This window comes from Cariama cristata, unplaced genomic scaffold (genome assembly GCF_000690535.1).
Source record: "Cariama cristata isolate BGI_N322 unplaced genomic scaffold, ASM69053v1 scaffold37406, whole genome shotgun sequence".
Classification (NCBI taxonomy): Eukaryota; Metazoa; Chordata; class Aves; order Cariamiformes; family Cariamidae; genus Cariama; species Cariama cristata.
In genome coordinates, this window is record NW_009622203.1 from 4,720 (window position 1) to 25,888 (window position 21,169).

General features: G+C 40.6%; 1 protein-coding gene across 1 annotated transcript; it reads right to left on the reverse strand.

Moving 5' to 3' along the window:
- Window positions 1–790: 790 nt before the first annotated feature.
- NUP153 (nucleoporin 153kDa) lies at window positions 791–19,829 on the reverse strand. Its single transcript, XM_009702257.1, has 14 exons — window positions 19,683–19,829; window positions 18,889–18,941; window positions 16,261–16,393; window positions 14,462–14,599; window positions 13,579–13,671; window positions 13,247–13,334; window positions 12,839–12,955; window positions 10,606–11,220; window positions 8,444–8,638; window positions 7,054–7,896; window positions 5,036–5,404; window positions 2,919–3,194; window positions 1,410–1,569; window positions 791–944 (listed from the first exon to the last, which is right to left on the reverse strand). Exons 1-14 carry the CDS (start codon window positions 19,827–19,829, stop codon window positions 860–862), a joined length of 3,312 nt encoding a protein of 1,103 aa, XP_009700559.1. The 3' UTR covers window positions 791–859.
- Window positions 19,830–21,169: the final 1,340 nt, after the last annotated feature.

Consider the following 21,169-nt stretch of genomic DNA (forward strand, 5'->3'; position numbering starts at 1 on the left):
TGTACAATACTGGTTTTTGGTCCAAACAAAAATGGATCAGAAAAGCCAATAAACTTACTTTAAGAATTCCCAATTTTAAAGATTTTCTAAATGGATTTAGGCAACTTTGAATAATGGGATTTACATAAAATCTGAGACAATACTAAACAAAAATGGCCGTAACACACAAAATTAAAATTTCAATTTCACAGATTTGTTATGCCAAAAAAGTACATAGAGAAACAAAATTCGTATTTACACATGTTTCATAATAAAATAACGAAGGCGAGACAGGTGATAAAGGGCTGTAAGAATGAAAATATAGAAATAGCATATCATTCTTAAATGAAGAACTACAGATCTAACAAGTCCTTAGCACGGATCATCCTTTAATCAGTCTTCCTCTAGCAGAAAATTTTAGTGCACGATACACCCAAACTCACTCAACTTCACACATACACCAGCACAAACTCGGCATCGAAACCATTCGTTACCAACAGTCTCTATACAGCGTCCCTCGCGGATCTTACAGCGTCGGTAAACGCGGATGAGCGCACGTCGTGGTGCCGATGAGGAGGTATTGTACAAGCCGTTGCTCCGCGGGCTCTGCTCGCGGCTACGGCCGGACCAGGCCCAGTCAGCGAGAGAAGGGACTTGCCGGAGCCAAACGTCGTTTCGCTTGAGAAGGGCCCTGGTGCCAGCTTTATTCGTTACCAAACCAAACTTAACGGGGTGGGGCGGGGCAGAGCGGGGAGGGCAGCAGAGTTGTATGTTCCTTTAGGCAGATCTGACTTCAGCTAACCTGGCGTGAGGTACGATCCCAACAACTGAACAATGCAGGGCAGGAGCTGCTTCGACAGTTGCTTTGCCAACCGGGCGATTATTTTCTACGTCTAACTGCAGTCTTTATCTTCCGACCAGAAACTGAAGATCCGGAGGCAGAGAAAACATTTTTCCCATTAGTCCTAGCAAAAGAAATGAGTAGTTGAGAGTTTAGGACAGCGTAGCTGAAAACGCAGTAGCAGCCCTGAGCCGATACTCCAGAACAACTGTGTCATAGTCTTGTCTCGCTCGTTACCGGCTGGCAACAAACGGCACATGACGAACAGGAGGAAGGGAGTTCCAGAAAGCAAAGGCAATTGCATCTCTCTCACTCAGGGGTAAGGAGCAGCGTAACGGCCAGACAGGATTCTACCTTTCAAGAACAAGACAATGTCACGTATGCCGCTACGTGCCATTTCTGACAGCCGGGCTCCCTTAACGACAGCGTGGCTGAGCTCACCCATCAGGCTAGCGCAAGGCCGGACGCCCGCTTTGGGTTCAGACTCCACGGGTCATCTGAGCCCCTCATCATTTAACAGCAGCAGAGGCTGAACACCGGCCACTCAGGCCACCCCAGGCTCAAGTCAAATTCCGACACGGTCGCTTACCCCACTGTGAACGCTGGAGGCTGGCTGAATGAAAATCCCGATGAGCCTGAAGGCTGGGCCGGTGCTGCTGGCGCAGGAGGGTTTGCACCGAAAGTGAATACGCCTGGGTTATTTGGAAAGTTGAAATTAGAAGTATTACTTCCAAACTGGAACACGGAACCTGGGAAGATGGGGTGGAAGCAGAAGGGAGTAAGAAAGTTGAAGTTCGAGTTCATCCTTTCCAGCAAAATCCTCATGTTCTTCCCAGGGTCTTTAATGCATTATTTTTTTTTACAGATCCCTCAGGACAACAAAGTTGGGGAACGGGGGTGCACCAGAAGCGCCAGGTGACCACAGGAAGGGTGTGCAGAGGAATTAATTCACTTGAACAGAGAATCATAAAGGGATTCTTAAAGTAAGGCCGCTGGCACACTGATAGTGAATTCTTTGCCAACTTCTCTACCACCATTACGTTTATACCTGCGCATACCGAAGTTTATCAATAAAGCCGTAAATTACAGTACTGACTCATGTCGATTTATACTCAAGTTAACCTTCCTGTGTTCATACAGTTGATCTGGGGACTCCCTTTCACTTAACGTGCTAACGCAGCACCTCATGTTAAAAAAGGAAAAAAAATTCCTACCATCAAAGTCACTGATAAGCACCACAGACAATCCAAGGAGATTTTTGTCTCTGAACTGCTGCCCAATTAATGCAAGACTGCCCGAGTAGCACACCCGTGGTGCGCCAGCCAACCGACCGAGGAGTACAAAAACATCGGTTGCTTCTAACGGAGGCTATTTTGTCTAACTTCTGAGAGGAAAAAAGGAGGCTTTTCCCTGTAAGTGTTTGACATGATGTTATCAAATCCTTACGTTCTGGCAGGGTTTTTCTTTTTTTTAGTAATTGCTAACATGGGACAGGCCCTTCTTACACTTAAATTATAAGAATCGTTCTCTGCCCCCTTCCCACGGTATTTTATACTTCATTAGTAAAAAGAACTTTGAATAAAATCTTAACCCATAAATGCTTAAAAATAATTCTGACCATATTCTTAACACAACAAAGCCCCCAGTCCACACAAACTGCTAAAGCCTATTAGCAAAGTCAGATAACTCAGAACTACTATAACAAATCCAAAAATAGTAATTTTGCAGTGCTGCTGCCATTCTGGTTTGTACAACCTTACCGGTGAATACTCCACGGTTTTCAACACTTCCTTTTAATCCCCAGATTTCTCAAGACAACGAGCCCCAGTAGTTAGTGGTAGGGTTGCAACCGCCAAGTCTCCTGGGGAGGAGGCTTGCTGCGAAGCTGGCATACCTACGGCACATCCGCCGCAGTCAGGAGTGAGACACAACTGACCGAACTTTGTACCTGTTATTTTTCTCGAGGGTAATTCTTACACTTAAGTACGTGTGCAAGGCAGAAGTCTTCTTTCTCCGTATAATTTAAGGTACACTTCATGAAAAAGGAAATGAAATACCATCTTTGAGACCAAAAGGGAAGAGGATGGTCGGCACTCACCAGCACTGGGGGTAGCAGAGCCAAAGCCTGGCTGTTGGGTCGCCGGCTGTCCGAACACAGCGGGCTGAGTACTGCTCGTCACCGAGCCGAAGGCAGGAGGAGCAGCAGGCTGAGCGCCAGCCGAAAACAGTGTTGTCGACAGCGATCCAAAACTTGGAGCGCTCGGCTGGCCAGACCCTTGGCTCTGGCCAAATGCTGGTGGCTGACTGGCGCCAAAGGCTGGGCCGGCGGCAGGCGCTGGAGGCCCAGAGCCAAACAGAAACGAAGAGGACGACCCTCGGGGAACAGAAGAGAAATGTCAGTATATGTTAGGGTTTTTTTCCCCCACCTCCCCAAGAATGAAATCTAGAGAACAAAGGTTCTAAAAGCCCGTGTTTCCCGAGGCTGGTAGCTGAAGGCTCATCTTCATGTCACACCATCACAGAATCGATTTGGTTGGAAGAGACCTCTGGGATCACCGAGTCCAACCTTTGCCCTAACCCCACCATGTCAACTAGACCATGACACTAATTGTGCGAGCGTATAAAACAAACATCACATCGGCTGTAACAGGAATCGCACCTTTTCTTGTAAGAAAGATGAGAAACGCCATGTTTATGGGACTCAGACAAAATTGCACCTCAAGCACACTGGCTGGATTCACGTTACTGCGTTAAGATTCACGTTCTAGACACAGGCTCCCACAAACAGTACCTTTTCATTTGTATTTACTAAAAGCTGTTCAAATCACACACACAGAATATTCAGTCAAACTGTATTTTTCAAACACATAAAATACAGCTCCTGATTTATCAGGATCAGGAGAACGCGAATCTTTCTTGTCAGCAACAGCACCCCTCCGTGCCCAAGTGTTTACCATCGTCAACTTCTGGAGGACAAATCAAGCTTGCAGTGATCGCTGTACTCAAAAACTCGGTTTAGCAGAGTAATTCCCTGTGTAAGATCAACAGCCAACTGGCTCATTTATTTAGCTGCTGCGGTTCTGCGTGGCCAGCAGAAATAATGAAATAAAAATAGGTGACTGACCAGGGACTCTGAACGTACACAGCAGATCTGCTACGCAAAAGGGGACGTTTCAAACAGCACTATTAACGCAATTTAAGCAGCCTTCATGCGACAGAAAACACCCACTATTGCACCATAACTTGGAACAGCTGCCTGTTTTTCTTCCCAAGAAGATGAACAGATACACAGCAAAAGTTCATGTAGACTTCTGCATTAAAAAAAAAAAATCCTTTTTGAAGATGTTTGAAATATGGCATTGCCTACTAACAAAATGACACCAAAAGTTACTGATTTGTAAGCAGGTTAAATTGATCTGCTGGTTGTTATCGTTTAGGACTGTTTTCTCTCCATTTCTGATACACAAAAATGTGTGCAAATTTAACTTCTGTGAATGACAAGGTTAAGCGATCAGATCAAACTAGATGAAGTCTCTTCTTCACAGGTTCAATCTTATTTCCAACATACTGCTGGGCTAGCAGAAATACAGATGATTTGGCGAATTTGGTCTCGTGTCATATTGCTAAATTCATGCAGTGGGGTAACGAACATAAAATGTGAACAAACCTTATAGATTTCTATCTTGGTCTTCTCTGAATTGCAAGAAAAAATTAACAAACACTGGCCATAATGCCTATTAGAAACCAATCCTTAAGCAGCCGCACTTGCATGTAGAGGTACTGTGTTGATACACACTTGTGAAGGAAGGGTTTTGCAAATCTTGACATTATTTACAACGGCTGAGAGTTTTAGGTACAGGAGAGAAAAATCAGGAAAGCTGTAATTCACTGACTTCTAACTGTAAGCACTGGACTGACAGTGAGAGGAAAGCAGCTGTCATTCTCATGGTGAAAAGTTCCTACAGAAACTGAGATCCAGTAAAGGGTTGTCCTTTGCATAAAGCAACGCTGCTGCCAGTTCATTCTTGAACTGTATTTCCCAGACAGTGAAAAACTGAGCCCCAATTTATGTTGTTGAATGTAAATACTCGGTATTTTTCTCTACTTCCATGCATTTGGCCTACGCATTCTCCAAAGTAAAATTTTCATCAAACTGTATTTCCTTGGTCCCTTATGTAATGGCAAAAATGAGAAGAGCATCTATTTATGATGTACCTGTTGAACTTGATGTGGTTGTGGCGCCAAAGGTAAAGCCTGAATTTGCTGTGTTGGTACTGCTGGCTCCCGAACCAAAGAGAAACGAAGCAATAGCTGTGCCGGTGCTGGAAGATGTGGTTGCTGGTTTGTTTTCTTGAGAGAAGCCAAATGACTGGGATGCTGCAGATTCTGCAGAACTGCCAAAAACAGAGCTGCTCACAGTGTTGCTGGGTTGTCCAAACACGAAGGGAGTGGGAACCGGCTGAGGATTTGAGGAAGAGATGGCGCTGCCAAACACACTGCTGCTGTTGGCTGAAGTGGTGGGTACGACTGTGCTGGAGGAACTAGAGCTCAAGAAGCTGAAGGACGGCTTTGCTGCTCCTTGATCTGAAAGGAAGAACAGCACATCAACCACCACAGAAGTGCCAAATGCAGCGCAGCAAACGGACTCCTGCTTCAATCACCGCACAAACAGCAATCCTGAATGACACCTCTACTACTACCTCACCCGAGGTCCAGATTTAGTGTGCTGATTGCTCCCACCCACAATTAAAGGAACAGAAGAACTGCGAGGAACAAGGACACTACTGCAGTCTAGGCTTCATTGGTTACAAACACGAAGCACTGGCTGTCATTACCTGAACCAGTATTAACCAGTACTTCGGAACTCTTCAAACAAATAGGTATTGCAGATGTTCTTAGGAGAACAGCATCAGTTGCCTGGATTGGTTTTATGGCTTTGCGCAATGGAGTATTGAAAAACACGGGGATACAGCAACACAGGGATACAGCTTCATGCGTAGCTTGTTCAGAAATACAGCCCTGTGCCTACAGCTTTAAAGTCAGGCAAAGCTTACCAACCTCCAGCCTAACTCTTCCAAGCTTAAGTTCGCTGTACTCAAGCACCTGCAAGACCTGCTGTTAGGGGCAACAGAGAAGAACCACCCATGAAGACCGCTGTTATAAAGTACTGAGTGCAGTTTTACACATGTAAAGTACAGCCACCTTTTCAAGTCAGTCATTCTTCAGCTTTCCCTAAGCCGCTGGTCAAATTCTCGTTATTAATTTGTGATCTTGTTTTCAATTTCCCCCTACCTTTTTTCCCAGAAGTTATAGCCCCTCTTCATCTACACCACTTTTAAGGGACTACATCATTCTTAAGAACACTTGTTAAGATTTCCTTTTTGCACAAGGTGCTTCATCAAATTTCCATAACTAAATCAAACTCCAGAACTTTACCTGGCAGGCAAAAAAACCTCAATCCCAACCCAACCTCAACACCCCCTCCCCCAAAGCCCCCAATCCTCCAAGATCCTGTCTGTCCAGTTGCAGTTCAGCCATGAGAATACTGTGACTAAAACCAGTACAACCCCATGTATTGCTGTTATTCAGGGCTACCTACTGATGTCCTTTTCCGTATCACTTCAGAAGTTAGAAAGTCATTCTGTTCTCTCAAACACAGTTGCTAAGTCATACAAATGGAATTTAACAACCAGACTTTTTCCACACAGTGATCATCAGTGAAGAACTTTAATCCTCCACTGCAGACTTTCAACAAATTAAAGGAATACAAAACTCTGTAATATCTATGAAGAGATTTTTATACCTTTGTAGCAGTAGAGAAACACCCTGTAGCATAGCTGCAAGTGCGTGGGAGCAAGCTATTCCCCTCTCTCATTGCCTTTCACTATGAAAAACAATACTAGTATGAGGCTTCTAGATTTTATCATCAGCTGAGGTGCTACTACTGAGACAACGCAACTTCTGTGCTGATACAAGCACAGGTTCCTTAAGGTGTGACGATTTTTTTGACTAAACCTATTAAATCTCACTGAAATCTAAAAAGGAATTGCTACATATCATCTACACATCAACAACCAGAACTAAAGACAGGCTGCAGGTAGTAATTAAGCCTTTTGCTAAAGCTGTAGTGGATGATATATACCCAAATCCCACAGATTTTGTCCAGGAGGGGCTCAGAGGTATTATTTGAGGGACACAAGCAGACAAGTGAAGACAGAAGGTGTTCTGTTTACCTGCAGTACTGGTTTGTGCCCCGAACGTAAAAGATGGCTTTGCCTGCTCACTTTCCTTCTCCGCTGGTTTAACAAAACTAAAATTGAATATAGGTTTTGCTGTGCTCTCCTCTTTGGTATGCTCAGCTGTCCCAGCTGAAAAGATGGGCTGTGCCTTTAACTCTTCATTGTCAGCTTTCTTTCCAAATGTTAATGGAGTGGCAGAAGTGACAGAGTCCTGTTTCTCTTCTGTCCTTCCCAAAACAAACTGTGAGGCAGGTGCAGACTCCACACTGCCGAAAGAGAAGCCTCCCTTTGTTGAAAGACTTTCATCCTTTTTCTCGTCTGACTTCTTAAATGGGAAAGCAGGTGATGCTGCCTCCTTTTCTGCCACAGTTCCAAAAGTGAAGCCACTGACTCCGGTTTTATTCTCGTTGGTAGCTATGGAAGAAGCAGAACTTGTGCCAAAACCAAAGCCTCCCAAAACTGGTTCCTCTTTCTTTTCCTGCTGTCCCAGGCTCGCTGTCCCAAACTGAAATGTTGAAGGAGCCTGACTGCCTGTAGATGGAATTCCAAAGGTAAAACTGTTACTTTTACCTTCTTTTTTACTGTCTTCTGATTTAGAATCTGAGGAAGAAACTCCAAATTTGAAGTTCCCTGAACTAGTAGGAAACTTAAATCCCCCAGTCACAGCGTTGGAGGATGCAGATTCAGATGCAATGCCAAACTTGAAGCTCCCTTGCTCTCCAAATTTAAAATTTCCTGTGCTACCTAACGTATGAGAAGATTCCGCGGAGGACGACTGGACACCGAATGTAAGTGATGGCATCGCAGCATTTGTGGACACAGCAGCAGTACCAAAACCTGCAGTAATAAGCAATAATGTTAAGTTTGCGATATATGACGTAACACATGTAGGCTTTAGCTACACATCTGGGATTCTAGTCCTAAGCTTCCCAGTCAAAATTGTCAAAAAAACTCCCGAAATTCCCCTCAGAAAAGCCTCCCACAAACCACAAACCAAATAAGAAAACTCCACACTTCCTCTCTACATACACTTTTTTGCAATGGTACTCTTCTATCCACCCCATGGCTTTGAAAGGTATACTGCTATCTTCTTTGAAAGATCATGTTTTTAGTCTAAACTCCAAACAAACAACACATAAGGCTTGTAAAGAACGACTATGTCATTAATGCAAGCTTTTATCTAAAAAGCATCCTCTTCTTCTGGGGAAAGCGTGTGGAAACATGGGCACATTACCTTACTTAAGTGATATTCCTAGACGAAAAATGAACAATTTTGCCATACCTCAAAAGCAAAACTAATTGTACTTTAAAAAAAAAAAAAAAAAAAATTAAAGAAAGAATAAATTGCAGAATGTGCACCCTTGTTTTTCTCGTTAAGTATTACCTTTGAGCTCTGCTTTGGTGCCTGGTTTTGCACTTTCACAGGCTACACATTTTGTGGCTTCTGCTTTGTTTTGGACCAAGCAGACCTCACAATCCCAGCTTCCTTCAGGCTTCTTGAATTTGTCTAAATCCAGAAATCCTCCAGAAGCAGCAGAGAATGCAGAAACACTGCTACTGGTCACAGGCACTGAACTCCCTGAGAAATAAGCAAGATAATTAATCATCCTGCTTAAATTATAAAGTGAACATGGAACTTTTTAAGAAACTCTTAAACGCTCACTAAATTACAAAGCAGACAAGTTTAACAGTAAAAAACCAAACTACAAGTTAATTTCAGTCAAACTCAATCTGAGAATGTAAACAATAGAAACACCTAGATTCTTCTTTATAATCCGTAGATGTTTTTAAGCACAAATTGAACCAATGACATTTAAACAGCAACTACAGTTCATACAATAGAGCAACACAGCCTATTTCAGATGTGAATTAAACATTCTGTAATCAACTAAAACTACTAAAAGAATTTCTGGTGACACAAGTAACCTGTAGTCAAAGTTAGTACCACCCAATGGTCACCCAAGTGATGTGAGGCTGAGAATTTACCAGAACGATTCAACACCAAATCCCACAGACATGTTCAGAACTACATCGAGGGGGGGGAACAAAACAAAACAAAACAAACACCCACAAAACCCAAAAAAACCCCAAAAAATCCACAAAACCCCGAAACAAACAAGAGGAACTCAGAACTTCCAAACCCACAACTCTGTGTTCGCCACACAAGCTACACTGTCCTCAACAGCAGCAGAAACCTCCATAAAGAGGCCGGAAAGACAACACTTGCCTTCCGATTTTTCTTCCCTGTAAAGGAAGAGATGTCACTTGATGCTGCACCCCAAGAGAAAACTTCAGCTCCCTAAGTGTGAGGAGTGAAGTGGACATCCAGAAGGCACAAAAGCACCACGTAATTGTCATGTTCGCCTATAGTTTTAAACCACTGAGAGTGGCATTTAAGAGAGGGGCAGAAGATAATGTCTCAAATTCAAAACAGTAAAGAGGGGAATAGGTCTTAGGTCTTCTCTTCCACAGCACATCCAGAGAATTTTTATCCTCTCATTTTACTTGCCTCGCTCGTCCCCTTGAGAGATGTAATACCACTGTGCAATTCTCTGCACCATGATGCTCATGGCAAAGCCCTCACATTTCCAAAACTCCTCCTTGCAATGGCTAGAGTCTCAGACAAAAGTGCCAGCTGATTGCTCGGAGGCTGAAAGTCCATAAGAATAACCTCCCTCTGAAATACATTATCTTATCTGAAGAAATTCTGCTCTTACTGTACAGGATGATTACAAAAGCAAAATCTAGTCCATCTCAGATTATTATTTTTTTTCCCTCCCCAGGATATATTTGCAAAGGTGTTTTGTGACATAACAGCATATTGAATAATGTTAACAGTCAATGAAAGTTAACACTAAAATAATTGTTTGTGCTTCAAAAAAATAAAGTCACCACACCCGAAATCAATTATAATTGCATATAATGGCAAACAACCCAGCGCTGCACTGAAGAGGGTGCCCACCTCCCCGAGGTCTGGAAGTACCAGAACAAGGTCACCCATGTTCCGGAAGGCTACCACCGGCCTTCACCAGCATAGCTGGACATACAGTTTGGGTTTAGCTTAAGATGACTAGTTAAAAGACTACACCGTCTTGAAATCTGGCTTCATACCTCTGCTCAATTACACACAAGTGCTGAGTGGAGACATCTTTAGCCATGTTCTGTAAATACCGTTTCCATTTATGTTTTGAAAGAGAAATAAATCCGATACATTTTTTACTTTTTCTACAGAGTTCACATTTTTCCCCAATGAAAATGAATAAGTTGGTTTTAAGTCAATTAAGGCACACCCTTTAGCCACCTTTCCTCCCCAGCGGCAAAGCAGGGTATATTTGCTTCAATTCAGCTCTGCACTAATACATTTCACAACCAGTTCAATTCATCTGGGCTGAGACCTCAAAAGCGCTTGTAACCATTCCTGCAGACAGGCACTAATCCATCCTGTCTGGCATACAGCCACGCTGCTGAAAATGTTTTATATACAACGTATTCTGTAAAGAATGCACAGATGCTGAGATTGAAACAACAGAAAAGAGAAGAACACACCTGGTTTCTCGGACTGACAAGCTACACATTTGCTGTCTTCTGCCTTATTTGATACAAGGCACACCACACATTCCCAAGAGCCTTTTGGCTTCTTAAATTTGTCTCCAAACCCCAGAGTGAGTGTTGTGTCAGTGGTGCTGGAGGAGGATGTCACTGTCACCGAGTTGTCTGGGACCACTGGCAATGTCAGAGCAGGCATTACTCCTGTTCCAGGCTTTGGTGTCTCGCATGCTACACATTTTGTAGCTTCGGGTTTGTTCTGGACCAGACAGGTATCACAATCCCACGTGTTGGGTGCTGTTTTAAATTTGTCTTCAAAGCCCAATGTCCCTGCTGCGGGGAGTGCTGCCTTAGAGGCAACACATTGAGTTGAGCTTATCGTCTGTTTCGTACTCTCAACTGTTGACACTTGAGCAGCTTCACATGTTACACATTTGCCATCTGTGGTTTTGTTTTGCAGGCATGGGTCATGTGTGTCAGACTGCCAAAATGAGGATGCTTGTTTAGAGGTGTCTTTACCTGCCGAAAAACTACTTATTGCAGGCCTTGTATAGACCACTGTGCTTGTAGTAGGCTGTGCAGATGTAGAGGAGTGTGTTTTCACAGACGTAAAGCCTAGGGGGAAAAAAAACAAAACAAAACAAAACCAGGAAGAGATCTTACTGATAGAGCAATGCCCTCACTACATGCAAGTTACTTATAATACCAGACAGCATAAATTTAAACCAAGTGCCAAGGGTTACAACTATACATTCCGACTAACCACAAGAGGAAGTCCCTAGAAATCTTATCTAAAGGTATGAAATTTCATATGCTGCACTGGGACACAACAGAACAGTTATTTAAAGCTTGATTTAACCCTTCGTTTCCAAGAAAGTTTAAAATACCAATCTTCACTGGTAGATGCAAGTGTGAACAAACAGTACTGAGCGCTGACTGCCTGTCATAGACTAGAAATAATCCAACTTCCTTTTAAGACACCATGCCCAATCGAATCAAATTTCTAAAGCTATTTCTGCCCTAGTAGATGACTCACATTTACTTTAGTAGCTCTACAGCAGTTGGTACTTGGAGCAGCAATCCACACGGTACTTGCCCACAGACACCGAGTATTAATTAATAAAAATGAAGACAGCAGGACAATTATTATCTATACCCTTTGTTCAAAATGCACTGGACACAGGTAGATTCCTTATTCAAAGGTGCCAATTTTAACAAAAAACAGAAACCACCAACACGGAAACACTAAAGAAAATGCTACGGCAATGCACCTTAAATAGCAGCACAAATTACTTGTAAAGCTAAAATGAAGAGTGTATTATTTTTATTATTATGTTCTTTTGGGGTTGGCTTTTTTTGTATCAGAAGTGGAGTCTTTGAACAGCGTAGATTTAGAACCTGCTTCTCAAAGTGATACAGAAAATTAATGTCACTTCAGAGGTCTTTCCTTAAATGAAACACGCAGTGTATTTTCTCTCACTTAGCTCTTTCCAATATAAAAAGGTGCTGACTTCTTATAAAGTACGTAGATTTGTCACTTCATAAAAAAAGTCCTGATGCAACTCAAGGCTTATGGGAAAAGATCAAATTCAGTAAAATGTTTTTTGTTTTAAAAGAAAGGATCATCTACACACACACACTTTACTAAACAGTTGAAAACAACTGCAATTACTTAAAATGAAAATTAGAAAAGGCTTTTCAAAGTGAAACAGCCCCCTTCAACTGAAAATTTATATGTGAATCCATAGCAACTGCTGTCATTTAAGGCCAAAAGATTTGCAGCTTTTGAAACATCTTTAGGAATGAAACTGTCTTTATTATTCTTCATTTCCAGAGATGGTGAAGGTGGGAGAGGTTTGTAAGGTATTTTACAAACATTTTCTTTCCAATTCCATAAATTTTAATTATTTGAAATGAAACACTGATTATTTGACTAATTCTCTTTGTACTTCATTTACAATTAAATCCTAGCACATAAAGGAGAAGCAATGCAGCTGGTTCAAAGTTGCAGTTCTCCTTTCAGCAATAAAAGCCACTTAGAATGGGAGATGAACCCTAACAGATGCAGCGTTTAATGTAATGTCTCCCCTATGTTTGTATTTATAGCTAATATTGCATTAACTGTGACAAAGTGCGGTTGGTTTTGTTGGGGTGGGGGTGGGGGTTAAAGATTAGTGCAGTTATATGCTAGCATACTTTTTGCAATTTATTTTTAAAGAGTTGATTATCTCACCAGGGCTTTTTAGAATGTCCAACACACTTCCTTCCTTTAAGACCTTCGCAGGTTTGGAGGGGCCATCGTATTCTTCTTTTTCCTTCTTATTGCTGGTGCTGTTTACAGTGGCGGTATCTTTGAAAACAAAACAAAGAATACCTTTCACAAAGATATCCACTTATAAAATATATTCACATTTTCTAGAAACAAGAATTTCCAAGTTTCATGCTTCTTATATAAGAATCTTCAAAATTCTACCTTGTTTACAACAGTTTATAATTACAATTTGGTTAAAAGCAGATCTGTCACTGAAAAGACACTTTGCCTGGAATTGCTAATATGCTCAGAAAGGATAGATTTACTATTTAACGTACAAAAAAAATGAAAATCAGCACTTCAGATCTGAAATGCTAAAGTTTCTGTTACCTAGAGCAAGTAAGGACGTCACCGGCGTATCACTGGATCCAGAAAGCTCTGCTGATTTTACAACGGGAACACTAAATGTAAACCCAATCTGCTATGAAAAAGAGAGAGTTTTTTTCAGATTCTGAAACTAAAGGAACTTTAATGAAGTTTCACACACAAATAATAATCTGAAATCCAGTCTTCAAACTTCTGGTATGCATACTGGATGACAAATTAGAAGCCAGAACCATATCTATTTGTTTTCCCCATTATCAGGGTCAATTCAGCTTTATTGTTCTACAATATTCTACTAAAGCCTTGAGAAAAGGCTGAGCTTTATTTATTTTACTTACAGACAACGGAGGTAGCACTTCCGCCTCAGTAGATTTCACAATTGGAGATGAAAACCGGAACACAGGACTGCCAACATTACTTGCTGGTTGTACCTGTATTTTCAAAAGAATTAAGGTTTGTATCCAAAAGAAAAACACCCTGGCAAAACAACAGTAGCTACCTGAATTCACTATCTAACAGACATTCTGCAGTGAAGTTGGGAAATCTGATATTTGATATTTATTTCTAATCCACAGGTAAGAGTTATAATAAAAGAAAGTGCAGCCTGCAAGTGAGCATATAGTACAGTATCATCAAAATCAAATCCCATAAACCAAGAGAAAAAACTGAGATGCTACTTATATCTAAATATACTAAATATATGGAAAAGCAGACCAGGCAGCTTAAGAACCTTAAACTAACTCAACTCAATTGTAGTCAGAGCTTCAGCAAATACCTCAACCTGTCAAAGCAGTCATCTGCTTCAAAACACACAAAAATATTTCAAGTACTCTGGAACAGATGAATGTTTATTTTACTGCAGTAATATTGCAGTTATTGCACCGTCAGCTCATATTCTACACTAGGCTTATATGACCATTAATGCTACCTCTCATTTAATAACTTAACTTAGCAGAAAATCCTCACAAAATCTCCATAGCATTTGAAGCAGTTATACAATTATGTTAACTAGAAGTTTGCAAAGTAGAAGATGGACAGAGGTTGAATCAAAACCTTTATGCTTTCCTCCTACCTCAAAGTTGGAATACAACCCCGATTTATTCAACAGGATCTAAAGTAATGTTGGTTAGTTTCATAAGCACCATGGAAGAAGTTAACAGGCAACAAAGCAGGTGTATACTCATCCTGAAAAAGTATTCACAATACACGACGACGATTCACCTTGTTCATCGCTGCTGTTGAAACAGTGCTTGGTGACGATGAGACAGTACTACTGGTAAGAAAACTGAAGCTGAACGAAGGCAGTGACGCAGTACTGATGGGTAGGGGTACTTTCGGCAGTACTGGCTCCTCCACTTCCTAGGTGTAAATTTTAATTGTTGTACATTTTAATTTTTCTCTTTTAAAAGAGTTGTAAATTTTAATTGTTTGCTTTTACAAGACATACTATCTTCCTAACCTGTCCCACCCTTAATTTCTTAACAAAGTTAGATATAAGAGAGATCTCTACAGATTGAGGCAAAGAAAGTTTTCAAAAGGAATCCTAACCTCCCCACCTCCATCTGCCACATTATTTTAATTTATGGCAGGCCTGTTTCCCTGCAATACTACATTCATCACGTGTCTAGTAAGAATACGGAAAGTTACCTCAAAATTATTACCTATGCAGAACAGAGAGGGGCAGAGATGAGACTTATTTTTGTTTTCTGTACTTTAGTTATTAAAGATCTAGGGAAACATCAGCCTTTCTAATTATCCTCTCATCTCTTCAATTAAGAGTACACTCTCAAGACAAATTAGAAAGTGTTCCTCATTCAAAATTAGGTAGGACAGCTGTCAAAGTTTCTGAAGTCACTACTGCAGCGTACTTGGAAAAAGATAACGTCTAAAGTAGTATATGAGTTCCTTAGAGTACCAAAAACCCCAAACCAAACCAAAGCACAAAACGCCAAAATAGAAAGCCTGACTAGCAGCACAGATGATCATACTCTGGTACGTCTAGTCTATACCACATATCAGGATGTAAATTTAAAACTCAGAAACCAGTGCACCTTAAAAACTTCTGGTCTTATCCTTGCCTTTTAAATCATTTGATTACCACGATTAGATTAGTTAGGGTTTAAAGAGGAATAGCCAATCTCATCACAATTTGCACAGTAGTACCAAGACCTACCCAGAAGTGACTAAGCAGAGATGTAAGTTGTTACTACAGAAATTTAATGTATCCTACAGATTACATCTTTCACATTTTTGATTTGAAGAGTCTATAGAATCATAGAATCATAGAATCATTATGGTTGGAAGAGACCTCAAAGATCATCAAGTCCAACCTATTGGACCTCGATATTCAGACCATTTGTATTATAGAAACATTCTCCAGTATTTACTATTTCTCTATTTTGCATCAGCCAGAAGAGTGATTTAAATTTTTTACATTTAAGATCCAGTAGTAGACAGCTTACATAACATCCAATCAGAAAAGTAATCTTTGGGCTAGCCATTGACCATAGTTTTATTAAATGGACTTTTCCCATTAAAACAAGAAAAAAACCCTCTCATAATGAGTTTGATTAAGCGCCAAAAATTGGGAATGATCATTAGCAGGCATGCAGAACACTGTCTTCTGCTTCAGACTCTTGGCCTGTATCTTTCTACATGACTTAAATATGAAATAACAAATTAAATAAACTTTGTTTACTTACTTGGCACTTGTTTCAAACGTCATTCCTTTATAAGAACTCTACAAACCTCCACCAAAATTCGTTCATTCAACTGCTAATGGGTAACTTTATAGTATGAAGCATCTCCAAGATAATAAGACTACAGATTTTAAAAGTATAAAACCAAAGTTGAGATACTTAAACAGAAAAATAAATTGGAGCCTGCCCTGGAACCCACAGCAAAAAACACACAAAACTGAAGTGGCATTATTATAAATTACTAAGAGGCAATAAAACTGGCATACTTAGCTAGTTACTTCAGTAATCTCAGTGAGAGGAATTAACCTCAGAGTCCCTTACCTGTTGTTCTTGTTCAGGTTTTGATACATAGTGTACTCCTCTCTCCCTTCTCATCTTGCCACCACCACCCACTCCTCCTCCTGAAGACAGACCGTTGGATGCAGGAGTACCGAATCTGGGGTAGGTCACATCGCTGGCATGGAATAACAATACACAGGTTCAGGAAGGAGAAAAAGGAGAAAAGGGACCAAAAAAAAAAATAAGGAAAAGGAAAAAAATAAACTTATCAACTATTTGTTTCAAGCTATTATAGCCACTCTTAGTCCTAGAACTGACACTTTCTAATCGTAATCACAAAAAAACATTGCACATTCTGCTAAATGGTGGTAAATAGCTGATGTTCTAAACAGCAAAAGCTGCATTAATAAGTGCAGCAATGAGGACATACATAAGAAACAGTCACAACATCCGTAAAGGAATGATGACTAAGCCAGAAGATCTGAAATAGAAAAACTGATTTAGATTGTTATTTTCTAATGTCTCCTTTTAATAGCCCAGACAGTGGAAATTTTGACTGTCAGTTCTCTGATTCTGTGATTAGCGTGTATCTTTGCAGGGATATAAAAGAACAACTAAAAATACATATGAGGTGGGAGAGAGACCACGCGCAAGGGTCTGCGTGTGCGTGCACACGAAATGCTGCCAATAGCTCTTATGGAATAGGGAAGCTTAAACTTGTGTGGCAAGGTAATACGGCAAAAGCTTCAGAAGCAGCTCTGGCTTTCCTGGGGCCATCAGCAGAAGCGGCAGAGGTGTTTGGATGTGCCAACATTCCAGAAGTCTTTTCAGACATGAATACAGATCTCTTTTGTGAGGCATACAAAAGCATTTCTCTGTTCATTACAAAAGCCTAGATACAAACCAGAAAGATTGCCTAATGTAAGTAGGAAGGGAAAAGAAAAACCAGAGAAACCTCAAAACAAACAAACAAACAAACAAACTTCCCCGCCCCCAAAAAACCCCACCTCACACTCCAAACCAGAAGTGAACTAGGGAATAACAACAATATAAAGCACTATGGGATCAAAATGAAGTATCCCTGGAAAAAATTACCATATCAAAGCTTATCCCGCAGCCAAGCAGTCAGTCATTACAAAAGTACATTTGATCACACTGGAAGACACCAGGTTAAGTTTCCAGAAGACTGAGGAAAAGAACTGGTCTAAACTCATCAGATACTTGCAAACAGTCTGCTTAGCACTGTAACCACTGAGAGGAAGCCAGATCCTTAAGGTCATATGCTCAAACTTTTCTCTGATGCAAACTGACAATCAATTCAAATTCTGGAAAAAAAAGTTACGTTAAAATAGAGCTTTATTCAGACAATTATAGCCTGTCTATAATAGCCTATATTCTTCTTTTCTGTTAACGCCTGTCAGTTTCTAAGGGACAATGACAGTTTTCGGTCTTCATGCAAGTAAGTCCAATCTACAATTCCGTCCCAGGTTTAAAAACTAAATAGCCTTTGGTAGGCTGAACAGAGATGTATCAGAGTACTGCAGATTACCTGCACGAAGGGACTCTGGTCAGCTGCCCCTTACCAGTGCTGTGTTCCTGCTCCAGAACATGACAACCAGCAGAGACCGACTTTTTATAAAAAAGGATTTTAAAAAAAGGACCAGCTACTCTACAGACAAAAGTAGAACACAGCAGTAAAACCTGTAAACCTAATAAAAAGCAGTAATCAGTTTTCTGGATCTCCCTTTTACATGGAGGAGAAGAAAGGAGTTCTACTTAAGAAAATATAGAAAAGTTCGAAAACCCACAGTTAAAACTCAACATCTGTTTGCACCTATGCCAAAACCTTAGAGCCAGTCTCTTACATCGCTGAAAAGGTGGTTGCTGTGAAGTCAACCTTTCTGAAGGTTTTTTTGCAAGCCAAGGACTGCCCAAGGCAACATAAGAATTGTCTGGAAGATGAACACAGAGACAATAAATTGCAATTCCCCGTTACTGTTCTTTGAAAGGGATGAATCCTCCAAAAAAAGTATCCTTTGAATGCAAAGTGTCTTAATTCAAGCATTACCCAAAAGACTAGCCGCCCAGAAGGGAGAGCCATCAATATTATCTGGAGGTGACGTCATTCTACCTAAACCAAGCAAGCGGTGTAATGCAAGACAATCTCCTCAAGAAGAAATACAACTATTAACTCTCATGGATTTTTGTGTTTTAGAGACAAGCAGACATTTGGCCTCAGATGATTCTAAAGAGCTCCTGTTTTTCATGCAAACTCACAGAGCAGACAAGTGACTTTGCCATGAAGGGAGCACTAAAATAAGATCTTCCTCCAGGTTTTTGCTTTCTTAAAAAGAACTAAAACTGAAGTACACTCCAGAACTGTAAGTCACTTCACCTTACAAAGAATCTTTCAGAAAGAGTAATTTCTTTCAGACAAAGCTTTCAGACTCCAAGCAATTAAATAATTAGCTGAAAGTAACAGGCTCTCCCCTAATGAACATCAAGATGCGCAAACGATTACAATCATAATACAATTTTTTCACTATATTTCCCATTTCCTTTACTGAGGACTGCTACTACCCTTCCAAAAGAAGACAGGCACGCAGACTGTAGTGACAAAGAAGAAAGCTTTCTTCTTTGAAGTGTTTTAAATTAAAAGATTTGTCATACCTTTCAGATGGTTTTACTCGCTGTTCTGCAGGAAAACTCTTCTCTCTCATGCCCTGCAAGTTAAGTTTGATTTATTTCAAGATTTATTTGCATGTATTTATAAGCTATACACAAAGTGAAGACAAACAATCACATGTTTTAGTTTGGGTTTTTTTCATGTATACTAGTAAATATACCTCACCTACTTAAGCTTGTTCCCTAACCACTATGACTATCCACTTTGCTCTCTGGCCTAAAAAGCCCACAGATTTAAAACCTGGTTATTTCGAAGTTCAGACTGGTACTAGAACCATGGGTGGTTTTTTTTCTGAAAGTGATGCCAATCTTGCTTTAAGGAAAGTTTATCAAGGACTCCATCTACACCATCAGATCAGAATGGGCAAATGATCACAATGGCTAATTGTCAGAAATCTCACTTGGACCCCCTAGCTCACCTGAAAAAGTGCATACACAACATCAGCATGTTCCAGCAATGACAGCTTTGTGTACAAGGGCATACAAAAAGGAACATGTTGTTTCTGTATTTTAACATTCTTTCACCGAGAATAGCCCGACCCAACAGCATGTCATTATATTCTGAAAACAACCACCAGCCACTTACTGTTCCAAAAATACAATTAAATCCATAAAACCTCAAAGTATCTCTTTCACAACAGTTCCCACCATCTTAATGCTTACGTCATACATACTATCTGTACTCTTTGCCAAAAAAAGAGCATCTTAGTAAAATAATTGGTTAGAGACATTCCAAGCTTGTAAAAAGTAGGCAGATAAGGACCAGAAAATTTACTTACTTTGTGTTTCGTATCTACCCTCTGGTGAATTTTGCTGGAATCAGTAGCTGGAGTCAGAGATGGTTTAAAATATTGGGTCCGACTCACTGACAGAGAGATTGCCGATGGGGTCACAAGTTTCTGAACAGGTGGATGCTGCGATTCCATCTTTGAAAGAGAAGCAGCAATCAATTTATCCTTGCACCGGCCCAAATTACCATTTACTGATGAAAAAAGTTACAGAACGATAAACTTCCCACCAGTCTCAGCACCCCGTGAAAATTATTTGGAAGCATTGAAAGCATATAGCTCGCAGAGGGGAAATCACCAGAAAAACAGTTATGAAATCCAAAAAGCTATAAAAGTCGCCAAAGTCTGACTGAATTCAACTTCAAAATATGACAGTCAACTTCACAGACAAAATAATTCATGTCACTATAATCAAAATAACTCATAACTCATGTTACTATACTATGATCCCATCTTCTCCTCTCCTCTGCCCACACTGTGATATTTTTTTGCCAGCTTGATCCATTAATTTAAAATTCAAAATGTTAAGTAGCTAATTATACAGGCTTCTGGGTTTCATTTTTCCCTACTTTTTTCTCCCTTGAAGTTACATTTTCAAAAAAAAAAAATTGTAGAATAATTTTAAGATAGTCTCATTCATTAAAATATATTCCAGTGTTTTAGATTTGCATCAGATGCACTTCAAGTACTGGTTTGACTTTCCTTGTCAAAGCATTTTCACAGACAAGAGTTAATTTTTAACAGAAAGCACTGTAGATTCTGACTTAACTGAATTGCGAAACAAGAAAGACCTCAAAAGGCTACAAGATTTACCAAAGGCTCCATCTGCAGTCTTAAGGATCAGAAGACTCAAACTTAGGATGCATGCTATTATTTAAATTAGTATCAACAGAAAACTGCATTTACAATGCAGTTTTAATTACACAGTATCTCCCAACTCTCGGTAATAAAATTTATGCTGTACTATCTATAAAGTGAATAAAAGTACTTCTTTCTAAAAATTATTATACTCATTTTGAAACCTTGAGTAAAATGTGGTCTAAGTTCACAACCCATTTTGAGCAAAGGATGGTCCACTGCTGCTTTTAAATGCAAACAGAATAGAATCATAATAAAATCGGAATCAGAATAGCAGAGTTGAGTTGGAAGGGACCCACAACGATCATCCAGTCCAGCTGCCTGGCCGCTTCAGGGCTGACCAAAAGTTAAAGCACGGTATTAAGGGCATTGTCCAAACGCCTCTTCAACACTGATAGGCCTGGGGCATCGCCCTCCTCTCCAGGAAGCCTGTTCCAGGGTTTGGCCACCCGCGCAGTAACGAAATGCTTCCTAATGTCCAGTCTGAACCTCTCCTGACAGGCGTGGCATTGAGCCATTCCCACACATCCTGTCCTTGGTTGCCCTCCTCGGGACGCGTTCAAGGACCTTCACACCCTTTTGACACGGTGCGGCCCAGCACTGCACACAGCACCCCAGGT